Genomic DNA, 18,880 nt, shown 5'->3' with positions numbered 1-18,880 from the left:
GTTTAACATATTACAAAGTAAAAACATTATTAAGACTGAATCACATTCTATGGTTTAACATAGTACAAAGTAAAAACATTATTAAGACTGAATCACATTCTATGGTTTAACATAGTACAAAGTAAAAACATTATTAAGACTAAATCACATTCTATGGTTTAACATATTACAAAGTAAAAACATTATTAAGACTGAATCACATTCTATGGTTTAACATAGTACAAAGTAAAAACATTATTAAGAGTAAATCACATTCTATGGTTTAACATAGTACAAAGTAAAAACATTATTAAGAGTAAATCACATTCTATGGTTTAACATAGTACAAAGTAAAACATTATTAAGACTGTAAATCACATTCTATGGTTTAACATAGTACAAAGTAAAAACATTAAGACGGTAAATCACATTCTATGGTTTAACATAGTACAAAGTAAAAACATTAAGACTGTAAATCACATTCTATGGTTTAACATAGTACAAAGTAAAAACATTATTAAGAGTAAATCACATTCTATGGTTTAACATAGTACAAAGTAAAAACATTAAGAGTAAATCACATTCTATGGTTTAACATAGTACAAAGTAAAAACATTATTAAGACTGTAAATCACATTCTATGGTTTAACATAGTACAAAGTAAAAACATTATTAAGACTGTAAATCACATTCTATGGTTTAACATAGTACAAAGTAAAAACATTATTAAGACTGTAAATCACATTCTATGGTTTAACATAGTACAAAGTAAAAACATTATTAAGACTGTAAATCACATTCTATGGTTTAACATAGTACAAAGTAAAAACATTATTAAGAGTAAATCACATTCTATGGTTTAACATAGTACAAAGTAAAAACATTATTAAGACTGTAAATCACATTCTATGGTTTAACATAGTACAAAGTAAAAACATTATTAATAGTAAATCACATTCTATGGTTTAACATAGTACAAAGTAAAAACATTATTAAGACTGTAAATCACATTCTATGGTTTAACATAGTACAAAGTAAAAACATTATTAAGACTGTAAATCACATTCTATGGTTTAACATTGTACAAAGTAAAAACATTATTAAGACTGTAAATCACATTCTATGGTTTAACATAGTACAAAGTAAAAACATTATTAAGACTGTAAATCACATTCTATGGTTTAACATAGTACAAAGTAAAAACATTATTAAGAGTAAATCACATTCTATGGTTTAAATTTACTATCTGTATTTTTGTTAAAACACGGTAACAGTAATACAAAATTAACTAAGTATGGCATAAACCAATTGTAGTACTAAGTAAAACTTGTACATGTTAATTCACGTTAAAATAATGTATAATTATATTAATTATTTCAAACTGTGCTACATTTCATGACTTGTTTGTTTAACTTTGAAAATCTTGTGGCCATTCCTGAGAGAGATTTCATATAAAAGTTATGTCTGGAATCAAAACTGTTTGTAAGAGAATATTGTTATCACATTACAAAGTAACCTGTCCAGTGATTAATATCAACATTATCTGTTCTCTAGCTGAAGATACAGAAGTCGCCTCAGAGGATACACAATATTGTTATCACATTACAAAGTAACCTGTCCAATGATTAATATCAACATTATCTGTTCTCTAGCTGAAGATACAGAAGTCGCCTCAGAGGATACACAATATTGTTATCACATTACAAAGTAACCTGTCTAGTGATTAATATGAACATTATCTGTTCTCTAGCTGAAGATACAGAAGTCGCCTCAGAGGATACACAATATTGTTATCACATTACAAAGTAACCTGTCTAGTGATTAATATGAACATTATCTGTTCTCTAGCTGAAGATACAGAAGTTAGCCTCAGAGGATACACAATATTGTTATCACGTTACAAAGTAACCTGTCTAGTGATTAATATGAACATTATCTGTTCTCTAGCTGAAGATACAGAAGTCGCCTCAGAGGATACACAATATTGTTATCACATTACAAAGTAACCTGTCTAGTGATTAATATGAACGTTATCTGTTCTCTAGCTGAAGATACAGAAGTTGCTGCAGAGGCTACAGAATATTTTAGCACATTACAAAGTAACCTGTCCAGTGATTAATATGAACATTATCTGTTCTCTAGCTGAAGATACAGAAGTCGCCTCAGAGGATACACAATATTGTTATCACATTACAAAGTAACCTGTCTAGTGATTAATATGAACATTATCTGTTCTCTAGCTGAAGATACAGAAGTTGCCTCAGAGGATACACAATATTGTTATCACATTACAAAGTAACCTGTCTAGTGATTAATATCAACATTATCTGTTCTCTAGCTGAAGATACAGAAGTTGCTGCAGAGGCTACAGAATATTTTAGCACATTACAAAGTAACCTGTCTAGTGATTAATATCAACATTATCTGTTCTCTAGCTGAAGATACAGAAGTTGCTGCAGAGGCTACAGAATATTTTAGCACATTACAAAGTAACCTGTCTAGTGATTAATATCAACATTATCTGTTCTCTAGCTGAAGATACAGAAGTTGCTGCAGAGGCTACAGAATATTTTAGCACATTAACTCCAACTGGCCAGTCTGCCAGCTCCATTATGGAATCTCCAATGTCTGTGTCTCAGCTTCTGGGATTGATTATTGGAAACAAAGTGAATTATTCATTTGGAGGGGAACTTGAGTGTTTTAAATGTGGTAGCTATAACACCCCTAGCTTATCCAGTGATACTACGACTTCTAGTGGTACAGGTAAGAACTAGGGGCTCCTCGAACAAATGGAAAATGATGTCGGAAAATATTAAAGTAAAAGTTCTGTGATGTTTTATGTTGACTTTATATAGATGTAGAGTGGACAAACATTGTTCACATAAACGTTACACCAATACACTGGACAGCTTGGGTTCATGTGAATGTCACACTGATACTGGACAGCTTGGGTTCTGGTCTTTCTATAAACTGACACATAGTGGTGCAAGAATTTTTTCAGTTTTATTTATCAGTATGACATCATAAGTAAAAATCTGTAGCCTTATGCAGTTATAAAGAAAATAGTATAAATGTATTATGAAGGGTCATTAAAAACTACAAACATCAATGACATAGCAAATATAGCTGGACTTGTAGCTTTGCTACTGTAGTTGAAAGACTAACGTAATGAATGTACAGAGAAAGTAGTTTGTGTGGTTTACTTCATATGAACTGCATTAACTCAGAAATTTTGACTCTTGGATTACAGGTAGTCCATCCCCAGTATAAACAGTGTTTCTAGCTGTAATGTACTATACTGAATATTCTATTACAAAAAATAATAAAATCAAATATTTTTACTTTATGTCACAAGTGTGGAACCTAACCAGTAGTGTATAGATATTGTCACAAGTATGGAACCTAACCAGTAGTGTATAGATGTTGTCACAAGTGTGGAACGTAACCAGTAGTGTATAGATATTGTCACAAGTGTGGAACGTAACCAGTAGTGTATAGATATTGTCACAAGTGTGGAACGTAACCAGTAGTGTATAGATATTGTCACAAGTGTGGAACCTAACCAGTAGTGTATAGATATTGTCACAAGTGTGGAACGTAACCAGTACTGTATAGATATTGTCACAAGTGTGGAACGTAACCAGTACTGTATAGATGTTGTCACAAGTGTGGAACGTAACCAGTACTGTATAGATGTTGTCACAAGTGTGGAACGTAACCAGTACTGTATAGATGTTGTCACAAGTGTGGAACGTAACCAGTACTGTATAGATGTTGTCACAAGTGTGGAACGTAACCAGTACTGTATAGATGTGTCACAAGTGTGGAACGTAACCAGTACTGTATAGATGTCGTCACAAGTGTGGAACGTAACCAGTACTGTATAGATGTCGTCACAAGTGTGGAACGTAACCAGTACTGTATAGATGTTGTCACAAGTGTGGAACGTAACCAGTAGTGTATAGATGTCGTCACAAGTGTGGAACCTAACCAGTAGTGTATAGATGTCGTCACAAGTGTGGAACCTAACCAGTAGTGTATAGATGTCGTCACAAGTGTGGAACCTAACCAGTAGTGTATAGATGTCGTCACAAGTGTGGAACCTAACCAGTAGTGTATAGATGTTGTCACAAGTGTGGAACTTAACCAGTAGTGTATAGATGTTGTCACAAGTGTGGAACCCAACCAGTAGTGTATAGATGTTGTCACAAGTGTGGAACCTAACCAGTAGTGTATAGATGTTGTCACAAGTGTGGAACCTAACCAGTAGTGTATAGATGTTGTCACAAGTGTGGAACCTAACCAGTAGTGTATAGATGTTGTCACAAGTGTGGAACCTAACCAGTAGTGTATAGATGTTGTCACAAGTGTGGAACCTAACCAGTAGTGTATAGATGTTGTCACAAGTGTGGAACCCAACCAGTAGTGTATAGATGTTGTCACAAGTGTGGAACCTAACCAGTAGTGTATAGATGTTGTCACAAGTGTGGAACCTAACCAGTAGTGTATAGATGTTGTCACAAGTGTGGAACCTAACCAGTAGTGTATAGATGTTGTCACAAGTGTGGAACCTAACCAGTAGTGTATAGATGTTGTCACAAGTGTGGAACCTAACCAGTAGTGTATAGATGTTGTCACAAGTGTGGAACCTAACCAGTAGTGTATAGATGTTGTCACAAGTGTGGAACCTAACCAGTAGTGTATAGATGTTGTCACAAGTGTGGAACCTAACCAGTAGTGTATAGATGTTGTCACAAGTGTGGAACCTAACCAGTAGTGTATAGATGTTGTCACAAGTGTGGAACCTAACCAGTAGTGTATAGATGTTGTCACAAGTGTGGAACCTAACCAGTAGTGTATAGATGTTGTCACAAGTGTGGAACCTAACCAGTAGTGTATAGATGTTGTCACAAGTGTGGAACCTAACCAGTAGTGTATAGATGTTGTCACAAGTGTGGAACCTAACCAGTAGTGTATAGATGTTGTCACAAGTGTGGAACCTAACCAGTAGTGTATAGATGTTGTCACAAGTGTGGAACCTAACCAGTAGTGTATAGATGTTGTCACAAGTGTGGAACCTAACCAGTAGTGTATAGATGTTGTCACAAGTGTGGAACCTAACCAGTAGTGTATAGATGTTGTCACAAGTGTGGAACCTAACCAGTAGTGTATAGATGTTGTCACAAGTGTGGAACCTAACCAGTAGTGTATAGATGTAGTTGTAGGTTGAACATTTGTTTAAATATGCCACATTTCACTTCAAGACTTCTAACTGTATCTCACCAGTTGAAATGTTTTGAAACAAGGGTGTGTATGTGAATAATTAACATGAAAGTTACATGTTACAAAATGTTACTTCATCTCGATTAAGTTTTTTTACTATTATAGTAACCCTAGTTTCTTAAACCATATGATTAAACTCTAAAATCTTTAATGCATTTAGAATAACCAACATAGATTGTGGTCTTTTCAGAAGCAAGTTCAGTGCCTCGTCGAAATAGTCCTTGTGGCACAAAATACGAGAAGACCAGAACAGATAGTCAGAATGAAGGAACATCCCTACCACCCATCAATCAGGTATGGCATTTTAAACATAGTAAACTTCTCAAGCAAAGACTAAATGTATTAACTATATCATTAAAAGAAAATCACAGATTTAGAGCAGCTTAGAAATAATAAATACTTGATATAAGTACATTGAACTGACAGTAAGGCTCACACGACCCATCAGCGAGTCGTGCTCTATGATTTTAATATACATACATTGAACTGACAGTAAGACACACACGACCCATCAGCGAGTCGTGCTCTATGATTTTGATATACATACATTGAACTGACAGTAAGGCTCGCACGACTCATCAGCGAGTCGTGCTCTATGATTTTGATATACATACATTGAACTGACAGTAAGACTCGCACGACCCATCAGCGAGTCATGCTCTATTTTCATTTTAAAGGGCCACTAATTGGCTTGGACAAAATGTCTGCATATACACTCTTCCTAAAACAATAATTATAAAATGACTAGCGAGACCCTGGAAAGTATCAGCAAAATAGGCTTGGGAGGCAACGTGTTAAACACCAGAATGACAGACAATGCTGTGTAGCTAAATGAAAACAGTTAAATCAAATTGTTGTACAGCTGAAGAAATAAAATACATAGTCAGTTTTATAAACTTCTTGAAAACCTGAGCAAAATCATAAATCATTACAATTATAAGCAATCTATTTTTTTTTAGTTTACACAAAGTTTACTTTCAGATTAAGAATGTTTTAATTGGATTTATCTGCCTAAAGTAAACTTCAAGTTAGGTGTGAAAAAAATAAGTACTTTTCTTGTTCATTAAGAACATTCATATTTTATGTCTTAACCAAAAAAACAAAGTAGTACTGATTTTTTTGAAGGGTGTGTCCTTAAACTTGTGTTTTATTGTTTTTTGAAGTTCACTTATACATTGGTCAGTAATCCACCACATGATGTTCCGAACTTATTTTGTGCTGTTACTTATTCAAATGTTATTTCCATAGCTGGAAACAAAAATGTCTGTTAATAGTAAAAGAAGGACTGTTCTGTCTAGTTACAGGCCAGGCATGGTCATTTGGTTAAGGCATTCTGACCATTACAGGTTCCTCTCCTACCAAATGTTCTTGTCATTTCAGCCACGTTATAATGTGAGTTGTGTATTATGAAAATGTATGTTTTGTTTCTAAATTGAACTTTTGCCATAATAATTACATGTGAGAACTTTGTTTTTTAGGAGCAGTTTATCAGCATGTGGAAAACCTTGTATAACATGTTTATTGGCCATCCTGATGAACAAACATTTTATCATTCTATTGCTGTTGTAGGTAGGCACTTTACTGTATAATATTTTAGCTATCACTCCACTATTGTTGGCAGGGCATATGTCATATGGCATGTGTTGTTTGTTGTGATAACGTAAAATATTTTATTTTACATAACCTATAATAGTACATTTAATGTATTTATATTAAAAGTTTACATCCATGTCAATTACATAACCTATAACAGTACATTTAATATACTTATATTAAAAGTATACATCCATGTCAATTACATAACCTATAATAGTACATTTAATGTATTTATATTAAAAGTTGATTCCTACATGTTTACTGGTGTTGGTAACATTCTATTGCTTTACTTGTTAGGGACTATGTTACTACAACTTGGTGAAATAGGAAGAGAAATTGGCCACCCAAGAAACTTGTCAGTAGACAATCACTTAGAGAATGAAGGGTTTTCTTTAGAATCATCTCCTGTTGGTGATCCTCTTCAGTCAGCTGTGTATCCAAGCTCCAAATCCTCATCAGTTCATGAGCTTCAAGCAGAAGTAGACAGTGGCCATTTTGAAGATAAGACATCCAGTTCAAGTAGCCATGAAGTAGGATGGATGACCGAGGACGTCTACAGAGATGGCAATAAGCAGCAGTCCAGGAAAAGGACTTCTTCAGAAACAGCTGAGGGAATACGGGAAGTCTCCGTCCCAAGTTGTCTGGATGCAGACGTAGTCGATTTTTCGGAAACTGTTTGTGACCAAGATACAGAATCTGCATCCTTGTCATCAGATAACAATTTTCAGTGGAGAATAACATTTGAACAACTTCAAGCAGCTCTTCACACTCAGCAACCACTGGTGGATTTTCTGGAAAAAAGAATTAATTTGTTGGCTGAAATCGAGAGATTTCGCAACCGGCACCTCGAGAGATCCGTAAGCCTTTCATCAACGCCTTCCACCCCTTAAAATTGTACTTGGAAGTATTAGTGGCTCTTTCTCTCCGTGAAGGAGCTAATTATTTGAATGTCTACAAATGATTATTTTACAATCTCAAGGAATTTTCTGTAGTATTGATTGAAATATTCTTAACAATTTTTGTAAGATAGTCTGTAAATTTGTTTTAAAATGTCTTAAGTTTTATGTAAAAATATCTAAAACATGAAGTTACATATATGTTTTACCTCCTAATGGTGGAAATGCTCTAATTTGTAGCTTGTTCAAATACATATGTTATTAACAAGTATAAAAGTAAAAGGTTTGGAATTTAGTTTTACCCTTCACAGAGTAGTCGTGTTTTTTCTGAAGCAAAGATCATTCTGTCGTGTCCATTATTTCGTGATATTTTTGTTACCAACCTTTCCATGACAGACAAGAGATTGGGGTAGTAAACCCATGAAAAATGATTCATCTTTTCGTTGCTAATGATCTGACTTTGGTATTTTCTTTACGAAAATGAATTTCTTCAAGGTAAACAAGGTTAGACTATAAAATGATTTATGAAAGTTGTTAATCTTTTGGAAATAGAACTAAGCAATTCTAAGTATTAGAAGTCAGTGTAATGTTATGTAATAAATTTGGGGGGACAAGTAAAAATTTTGTCCAATTTACAACCCATAAGAACTATAATAAAGAATTTCATTCAGTGGTGAACTGGACAATTAAAACCTTATTATAGCATGTGTTACCCAGAGAAAGAAGTATCTATGTATTTGCTTTGCTAAATAGTATTGAAAATAGTTAATAGTTTGAGTACAGCTCATCTGTTTCTTTGTCTTACCTTCAGTCAAAGGCACGTTTCAAAACTTTCTTCCAGTTAATATTCCTACAACAAGTGATTTCATTTTATCAAAGATTGAAATGTGTTTTCCAAGTGCTTTTCCTAATTCGTCTTTTTTCTTAATTTCAAAACTAGAATGCCCCTATTAATATACTTTTTGGGGAAATAGAAATTTGTTCAACTTTTAGTTAATGGAATTGTTATTCTCAGTGACTGTTTCGTAACATGAATAAGGTGAGATGTGACTGTAATCTTAACATGTACACAAGTAACACATGAATAAGGTGAGATGTGACTGTAATCTTAACATGTATACAAGTAACACATGAATAAGGTGAGATGTGACTGTTATCTTAACATGTATACAAGTAACACATGAATAAGGTGAGATGTGACTGTAATCTTAACATGTATACAAGTAACACATGAATAAGGTGAGATGTGACTGTAATCTTAACATGTATACAAGTAACACATGAATAAGGTGAGATGTGACTGTAATCTTAACATGTACACAAGTAACACATGAATAAGGTGAGATGTGACTGTAGTCTTAACATGTACACAAGTAACACATGAATAAGGTGAGATGTGACTGTAATCTTAACATGTACACAAGTAACACATGAATAAGGTGAGATGTGACTGTAATCTTAACATGTATACAAGTAACACATGAATAAGGTGAGATGTGACTGTTATCTTAACATGTATACAAGTAACACATGAATGAGGTGAGATGTGACTGTAATCTTAACATGTACACAAGTAACACATGAATAAGGTGAGATGTGACTGTAATCTTAACATGTACACAAGTAACACATGAATAAGGTGAGATGTGACTGTTATCTTAACATGTACACAAGTAACACATGAATAAGGTGAGATGTGACTGTAATCTTAACATGTATACAAGTAACACATGAATAAGGTGAGATGTGACTGTAATCTTAACATGTATACAAGTAACACATGAATAAGGTGAGATGTGACTGTAATCTTAACATGTACACAAGTAACACATGAATAAGGTGAGCTGTGACTGTAATCTTAACATGTACACAAGTAACACATGAATAAGGTGAGATGTGACTGTAATCTTAACATGTATACAAGTAACATGAATAAGGTGAGATGTGACTGTAATCTTAACATGTACACAAGTAACACATGAATAAGGTGAGATGTGACTGTTATCTTAACATGTACACAAGTAACACATGAATAAGGTGAGATGTGACTGTAATCTTAACATGTATACAAGTAACATGAATAAGGTGAGATGTGACTGTAATCTTAACATGTACACAAGTAACACATGAATAAGGTGAGATGTGACTGTTATCTTAACATGTACACAAGTAACACATGAATAAGGTGAGATGTGACTGTTATCTTAACATGTATACAAGTAACACATGAATAAGGTGAGATGTGACTGTAATCTTAACATGTATACAAGTAACACATGAATAAGGTGAGATGTGACTGTTATCTTAACATGTATACAAGTAACATGAATAAGGTGAGATGTGACTGTAGTCTTAACATGTATACAAGTAACACATGAATAAGGTGAGATGTGACTGTAATCTTAACATGTTCACAAGTAACACATGAATAAGGTGAGATGTGACTGTAATCTTAACATGTACACAAGTAACACATGAATAAGGTGAGATGTGACTGTAATCTTAACATGTATACAAGTAACACATGAATAAGGTGAGATGTGACTGTTATCTTAACATGTACACAAGTAACACATGAATAAGGTGAGATGTGACTGTTATCTTAACATGTATACAAGTAACACATGAATAAGGTGAGATGTGACTGTAATCTTAACATGTACACAAGTAACACATGAATAAGGTGAGATGTGACTGTAATCTTAACATGTACACAAGTAACACATGAATAAGGTGAGATGTGACTGTAATCTTAACATGTACACAAGTAACACATGAATAAGGTGAGATGTGACTGTAATCTTAACATGTACACAAGTAACACATGAATAAGGTGAGATGTGACTGTTATCTTAACATGTATACAAGTAACACATGAATAAGGTGAGATGTGACTGTAATCTTAACATGTACACAAGTAACACATGAATAAGGTGAGATGTGACTGTTATCTTAACATGTATACAAGTAACATGAATAAGGTGAGATGTGACTGTTATCTTAACATGTATACAAGTAACATGTGACTGTAATCTTAACATGTACACAAGTAACACATGAATAAGGTGAGATGTGACTGTAGTCTTAACATGTACACAAGTAACACATGAATAAGGTGAGATGTGACTGTTATCTTAACATGTATACAAGTAACACATGAATAAGGTGAGATGTGACTGTAATCTTAACATGTACACAAGTAACACATGAATAAGGTGAGATGTGACTGTAATCTTAACATGTATACAAGTAACACATGAATAAGGTGAGATGTGACTGTAGTCTTAACATGTATACAAGTAACACATGAATAAGGTGAGATGTGACTGTAATCTTAACATGTACACAAGTAACACATGAATAAGGTGAGATGTGACTGTAGTCTTAACATGTTCACAAGTAACAAGAACAGGAGATTGTTTTCTGGAAAAGGGTGAAAACGTGATCATGATACTTCACATCAATTAATGTTAATGTGTATTATCCTTTTAACAGATTGTAAGTGTAGTTTTAATGATACATACTTGATGCCTTGATCAAGAAATGTTAGTTTAGGTGCATGATTTCAATTCTCAACTGAAAATTATGCAGTATATTAATTTAAAGTGTGATTAATTTTGTGTATATTACAAATTCACCAGTGCCATGATTAGTCTCCAAAATACCTGTACATCTTGAAACTACTTAAAACTTCTGGTATGTTACCAAGTCAGCCTATGTATGACTTGTTTTTATTTGTAAGAATTTATTTCTTTAAATATTAAAAGTATTCTCAAAATCATAGTTTTAATGTTGCTAAAAATAGTTTTCAGCTGAGAATGTAGCAAATCGGACTATACCTGTAACATGATGCATACAAAAAGTAGTGTGACAGCATCACTGATACATCTAACTACAGATTAACATGACAGCATCACTGATACATCTAACTACAGATTAACATGACAGCATCACTGATACATCTAACTACAGATTAACATGACAGCATCACTGATACATCTAACTACAGATTAACATGACAGCATCACTGATACATCTAACTACAGATTAACATGACAGCATCACTGATACATCTAACTACAGATTAGCGTGACAGCATCACTGATACATCTAACTACAGATTAACATGACAGCATCACTGATACATCTAACTACAGATTAGCGCGACAGCATCACTGATACATCTAACTACAGGTTAGCGTGACAGCATCACTGATACATCTAACTACAGATTAGTGTGACAGCATCACTGATACATCTAACTACAGATTAACACGACAGCATCACTGATACATCTAACTACAGGTTAGCGTGACAGCATCACTGATACATCTAACTACAGATTAACACGACAGCATCACTGATACATCTAACTACAGATTAGCGCGACAGCATCACTGATACATCTAACTACAGGTTAGCGCGTCAGCATCACTGATACATCTAACTACAGATTAGCGCGACAGCATCACTGATACATCTAACTACAGATTAGCGCGACAGCATCACTGATGCATCTAACTACAGATTAGCGCGACAGCATCACTGATGCATCTAACTACAGATTAACATGACAGCATCACTGATGCATCTAACTACAGATTAGCGCGACAGCATCACTGATACATCTAACTACAGATTAGCGCGACAGCATCACTGATACATCTAAATACAGGTTAGCGCGACAGCATCACTGATACATCTAACTACAGATTAGCGTGACAGCATCACTGATACATCTAACTACAGATTAGCGTGACAGCATCACTGATACATCTAACTACAGATTAGCGCGACAGCATCACTGATACATCTAACTACAGGTTAACATGACAGCATCACTGATACATCCAACTACAGATTAGCACGACAGCATCACTGATACATCTAACTACAGGTTAACATGACAGCATCACTGATACATCTAACTACAGATTAACATGACAGCATCACTGATACATCTAACTACAGATTAGCGCGACAGCATCACTGATACATCTAACTACAGATTAGCGTGACAGCATCACTGATACATCTAACTACAGATTAACATGACAGCATCACTGATACATCTAACTACAGATTAGCGCGACACCATCACTGATACATCTAACTACAGGTTAGCGTGACAGCATCACTGATACATCTAACTACAGATTAGCGTGACAGCATCACTGATACATCTAACTACAGATTAGCGTGACAGCATCACTGATACATCTAACTACAGATTAGCGTGACAGCATCACTGATACATCTAACTACAGATTAGCGCGACAGCATCACTGATACATCTAACTACAGGTTAGCGTGACAGCATCACTGATACATCTAACTACAGATTAACACGACAGCATCACTGATACATCTAACTACAGATTAGCGCGACAGCATCACTGATACATCTAACTACAGGTTAGCGCGACAGCATCACTGATACATCTAACTACAGGTTAGCGTGACAGCATCACTGATACATCTAACTACAGATTAACATGACAGCATCACTGATACATCTAACTACAGATTAGCGCGACAGCATCATTGATACATCTAACTACAGGTTAACATGACAGCATCACTGATACATCTAACTACAGATTAACATGACAGCATCACTGATACATCTAACTACAGGTTAACATGACAGCATCACTGATACATCTAACTACAGATTAACATGACAGCATCACTGATACATCTAACTACAGATTAGCGCGACAGCATCACTGATACATCTAACTACAGGTTAGCGTGACAGCATCACTGATACATCTAACTACAGATTAACATGACAGCATCACTGATACATCTAACTACAGATTAGCGCGACAGCATCACTGATACATCTAACTACAGGTTAGCGTGACAGCATCACTGATACATCTAACTACAGATTAACATGACAGCATCACTGATACATCTAACTACAGATTAGCGCGACAGCATCACTGATACATCTAACTACAGGTTAGCGTGACAGCATCACTGATACATCTAACTACAGATTAACACGACAGCATCACTGATACATCTAACTACAGGTTAGCGTGACAGCATCACTGATACATCTAACTACAGATTAACACGACAGCATCACTGATACATCTAACTACAGATTAGCGCGACAGCATCACTGATACATCTAACTACAGATTAGCGCGACAGCATCACTGATACATCTAACTACAGGTTAGCGCGACAGCATCACTGATACATCTAACTACAGGTTAGCGTGACAGCATCACTGATACATCTAACTACAGATTAACATGACAGCATCACTGATGCATCTGTAACTACAGGTTAGCACGACAGCATCACTGTTGAGTCTTTGTTTGGTTATGTAGGTATTAGGGCAACTGTTGTAGATGGTGTTATTACTGATAGTAAGTAAATATAGCTGTTCAAGCAGTTCCACCAGTAGAATGGTGTCACTAATGGCTGAATTAGTACTCCATAGGATTTTTAATATCAAATATGTTAAGATGTTGTAATTTATATTTTAATTTTTAGGTATGAATAAAACATAAGGGGTTTAGTTATACCTGATGTAACAAACAACTTTGTAATCTGTAATGTTTTTACTTCTTTTAGTATTTCCAGCTTGTGTTTATTTACTGAGTATTAGGTGTACACATTGTTTTGTATTTAAAATTAGAATGATCAAATTTTAAAACTTCAAGTGATACTTTGTCTCATTGGAGTAATTACACTTTTATAATTAGGTTAATGTGTATTTCTTGTTCATTTAACATAATGATTTATTAAAAATGGAACTACGTATATCCTCAAATGTGATATGATGAACTGGTTTACATATCTGAATGATTGAGTCAAAAATACAAGTTTGTGACAGTAAGAAGAAAGTTTTATCTCTATCAAGAACTTCAATCACGAATAAACAGTAGTGATCAAACCTAGGTTAAGGTTTGTTTTGATTGTGTGCTTTTAGCACTTTTTAATTTCATGTGTAGTTGTCTTCCCATCTTTTATGTAATTATTTGTACTGGTAATAAAAATAAAATACTTCTATCTAATCCTGAAATTATATAGGGTAAGAATTTCTCATAATTAAAATGAATTTCACTCAGTGTACATTGCAATCTTTGTGAGCTAACAACAGAATTCAGTTTTGTTTTAAATTATATGGATTGATTCAACAATAAGTTTATTTTCTTTGTATTTTGTGATTTTTCTTGTTTCCAAACAGTATATTTTAAATAAAGGTGTAGATATAAATAGGAGAACGCCAAATGATTGACTTAATTTTAGTAACTATAAGTGTGATGACATTACAAAAACAAGTGGTAATAACTCTTACGTAGTTTCTTTTGGGTTTGTAAGCACTGTGTTGTGTGATACATTTTGTTGTTGTAAAGTATGTAATATCTGTTAAGATATTACACTTTTCTGTTGTTGACACTTGCCAAGGATGCCTTGCTCAACAGGCCAGCAGGGTTACATAACCCACAATATTAGTTGTACAAATTAACAATAAGTGTAGTTAGCACTAACTATTATAAATAACAGTGGTATCTGTGTTAACACTTCTACAATCCATCAAGGTGGGTTTCCTGAAATGTAGCAATTGTATATTCTTTGTTCAGTTTATATTAACTTTGTTTTAACATACACGTTAAGTGTAATAAATTACAGAAACTTGAAACTGTTATTTGGAATGAGAACACATTGCTTTCTTGAGCACTACAGTATATAAAAAAAAATGGATGCCATATTTTGTTTTTTTTGCTATTACAACATGTTGAAGTTTGTAATATTCAAAAAGAAACAAGTAACATTTTGATTTGGAAAGTGTTTGTAGTACAGGAATTGTGCTAATAAATATGTTTGTATTAATACTGAAGTGTAATACCAAATTCTACACTATTTAATGTGATGTTATAATAAATCAACAAGAACTATCATTCACTTTATTTCAAGTAAAAAACTGATATACTTGCAGGAAGTAGTGCAGCTAGGTTCATCATAAATTTATATTTAAGTCGAAAATGAAATTTTAGAAATAAAAGTATAGTTTATTACATTAAGCTAAACTTAATATTCGAGTGTCATGCCACATGTTCTCAATAGATTAGTAAAACCTGACATCATGGTCTAACACTTATATGAATAATGTAATTACTTGTGTGAGCTACAGATTTTGATAGTACTTGAAGCGAAGGACCCGTTTGATATATACTTACAAATTAACATTTATATTAAATATATACAGGCTAAACAAGTACAAAGAGTTCAGGTGGTCAGTCAAATTTTACCACGTCCATGTTGAGAGATTTAAGTGATTTTATCTTATTGTAGCACAGTCATCCCCAAAACAGAGTTGGGTTTGACACAACTACTTATGAGCAAGTTATTACTTGTACAAAATATCACTAATTATTACATGGGCAAAATATAATATAACACTGATGTATTTGTTACATTATATAATATAATGTAATGTAATATAATACAATATAACACTGTAACAAATACATCATTATATAATATAATACAATATAACACTGTAACAAATACATCATTATATAATATAATGTAATGTAACACTGATGTATTTGTTACATTATATAATATAATGTAATATAATACAATATAACACTGTAACAAATACATCATTATATAATATAATGTAATGTAACACTGATGTATTTGTTACATTATATAATATAATGTAATATAATACAATATAACACTAACAAATACATCATTATATAATATAATGTAATGTAACACTGATGTATTTGTTACATTATGTAATATAATGTAATATAATACAATATAACACTGTAACAAATACATCATTATATAATATAATGTAATGTAACACTGATGTATTTGTTACATTATATAATGTAATGTAACACTGATGTATTTGTTACATTATATAATGTAATGTAACACTGATGTATTTGTTACATTATATAATATAATGTAATATAATACAATATAACACTGTAACAAATACATCATTATATAATATAATGTAATGTAACACTGATGTATTTGTTACATTATATAATGTAATGTAACACTGATGTATTTGTTACATTATATAATATAATGTAATGTAACACTGATGTATTTGTTACATTATATAATATAATGTAATATAATACAATATAACACTGTAACAAATACATCATTATATAATATAATGTAATGTAACACTGATGTATTTGTTCTACCAAGTACATACTGCCAACTGTTGTAACCAGGCCTCTACCAAGTATGTCACCAGCACTTAGTTATAATCAGTCCATATGTATGTCACCTGCACTTAGTTATAATCAGTCCATAAGTATGTTGTCTGCACTTAGTTATAATCAGTCCATAAGTACGTCACCTGCACTTAGTTATAATCAGTCCATAAGTACGTCACCTACACTTCGTTATAATCAGTCCATAAGTACGTCACCTACACTTCGTTATAATCAGTCCATAAGTACGTCACCTACACTTAGTTATAATCAGTCCATAAGTATGTTGTCTGCACTTAGTTATAATCAGTCCATAAGTACGTCACCTACACTTCGTTATAATCAGTCCATAAGTACGTCACCTACACTTAGTTATAATCAGTCCATAAGTATGTTGTCTGCACTTAGTTATAATCAGTCCAAAAGTATGTCACCTACACTTAGTTATAATCAGTCCATAAGTATGTCACCTGCACTTAGTTATAATCAGTCCATAAGTATGTCACCTGCACTTAGTTATAATCAGTCCATAAGTATGTCACCTGCACTTAGTTATAATCAGTCCATAAGTATGTCACCTGCACTTAGTTATAATCAGTCCATAAGTACGTCACCTACACTTCGTTATAATCAGTCCATAAGTACGTCACCTACACTTAGTTATAATCAGTCCATAAGTATGTTGTCTGCACTTAGTTATAATCAGTCCATAAGTATGTTGTCTGCACTTAGTTATAATCAGTCCATAAGTATGTTGTCTGCACTTAGTTATAATCAGTCCATAAGTATGTTGTCTGCACTTAGTTATAATCAGTCCATAAGTATGTCACCTGCACTTAGTTATAATCAGTCCATAAGTATGTCACCTTCACTTAGTTATAATCAGTCCATATGTATGTCACCTACACTTAGTTATAATCAGTCCATAAGTATGCCACCTGCACTTAGTTATAATCAGTCCATATGTATGTCACCTGCACTTAGTTATAATCAGTCCATAAGTATGTCACCTGCACTTAGTTATAATCAGTCCATAAGTATGTTGTCTACACTTAGTTATAATCAGTCCATAAGTATGTTGTCTGCACTTAGTTATAATCAGTCCATAAGTATGTCACCTGCACTTAGTTATAATCAGTCCATAAGTATGTTGTCTGCACTTAGTTATAATCAGTCCATAAGTATGTCACCTGCACTTAGTTATAATCAGTCCATAAGTATGTCACCTGCACTTAGTTATAATCAGTCCATAAGTATGTCACCTGCACTTAGTTATAATCAGTCCATAAGTATGTCACCTGCACTTAGTTATAATCAGTCCATAAGTATGTTGTCTGCACTTAGTTATAATCAGTCCATAAGTATGTCACCTGCACTTAGTTATAATCAGTCCATAAGTATGTCACCTGCACTTAGTTATAATCAGTCCATAAGTATGTCACCTACACTTAGTTATAATCAGTCCATAAGTATGTTGTCTGCACTTAGTTATAATCAGTCCATAAGTATGTTGTCTACACTTAGTTATAATCAGTCCATAAGTATATCACCTACACTTAGTTATAATCAGCCCATAAGTATATCACCTACACTTAGTTATAATCAGTCCATAAGTATGTTGTCTGCACTTAGTTATAATCAGTCCATAAGTATGTCACCTACACTTAGTTATAATCAGTCCATAAGTATGTTGTCTGCACTTAGTTATAATCAGTCCATAAGTATGTCACCTGCACTTAGTTATAATCAGTCCATAAGTATGTCACCTGCACTTAGTTATAATCAGTCCATAAGAATGTCACCTGCACTTAGTTATAATCAGTCCATAAGTATGTTGTCTGCACTTAGTTATAATCAGTCCATAAGTATGTTGTCTGCACTTAGTTATAATCAGTCCATAAGTAT

General features: G+C 33.4%; 1 protein-coding gene across 5 annotated transcripts in view; it reads left to right on the top strand.

Moving 5' to 3' along the window:
- LOC143224731 (TBC1 domain family member 9-like) overlaps window positions 1–15,614 on the top strand; it is a 73,540-nt gene extending 57,926 nt beyond the window's left edge. The window contains exons 25-30 of one of the 5 annotated variants that reach the window (XM_076452989.1): window positions 2,512–2,742; window positions 5,453–5,556; window positions 6,741–6,831; window positions 7,156–9,741; window positions 9,792–12,577; window positions 12,726–15,614. In XM_076452989.1, coding sequence (XP_076309104.1) covers window positions 2,512–2,742; window positions 5,453–5,556; window positions 6,741–6,831; window positions 7,156–7,748 — 1,019 coding nt within the window. In that variant the 3' untranslated portion in view covers window positions 7,749–9,741; window positions 9,792–12,577; window positions 12,726–15,614. Of the gene's footprint in view, window positions 1–1,533; window positions 1,825–2,024; window positions 2,332–2,511; window positions 2,743–5,452; window positions 5,557–6,740; window positions 6,832–7,155; window positions 12,578–12,725 lie in introns of those variants that run through there. The other 4 variants (XM_076452991.1, XM_076452988.1, XM_076452992.1 and 1 more) reach the window with 4 other exon arrangements.
- The last annotated feature ends 3,266 nt before the right edge of the window (window positions 15,615–18,880 follow it).

The sequence above is a fragment of the Tachypleus tridentatus genome, chromosome 9, assembly GCF_004210375.1.
Source record: "Tachypleus tridentatus isolate NWPU-2018 chromosome 9, ASM421037v1, whole genome shotgun sequence".
NCBI classification, from domain to species: Eukaryota; Metazoa; Arthropoda; class Merostomata; order Xiphosura; family Limulidae; genus Tachypleus; species Tachypleus tridentatus.
Note: the sequence above shows the minus strand (reverse complement) of the source record. Positions and strands in the feature narration are given on the sequence as shown.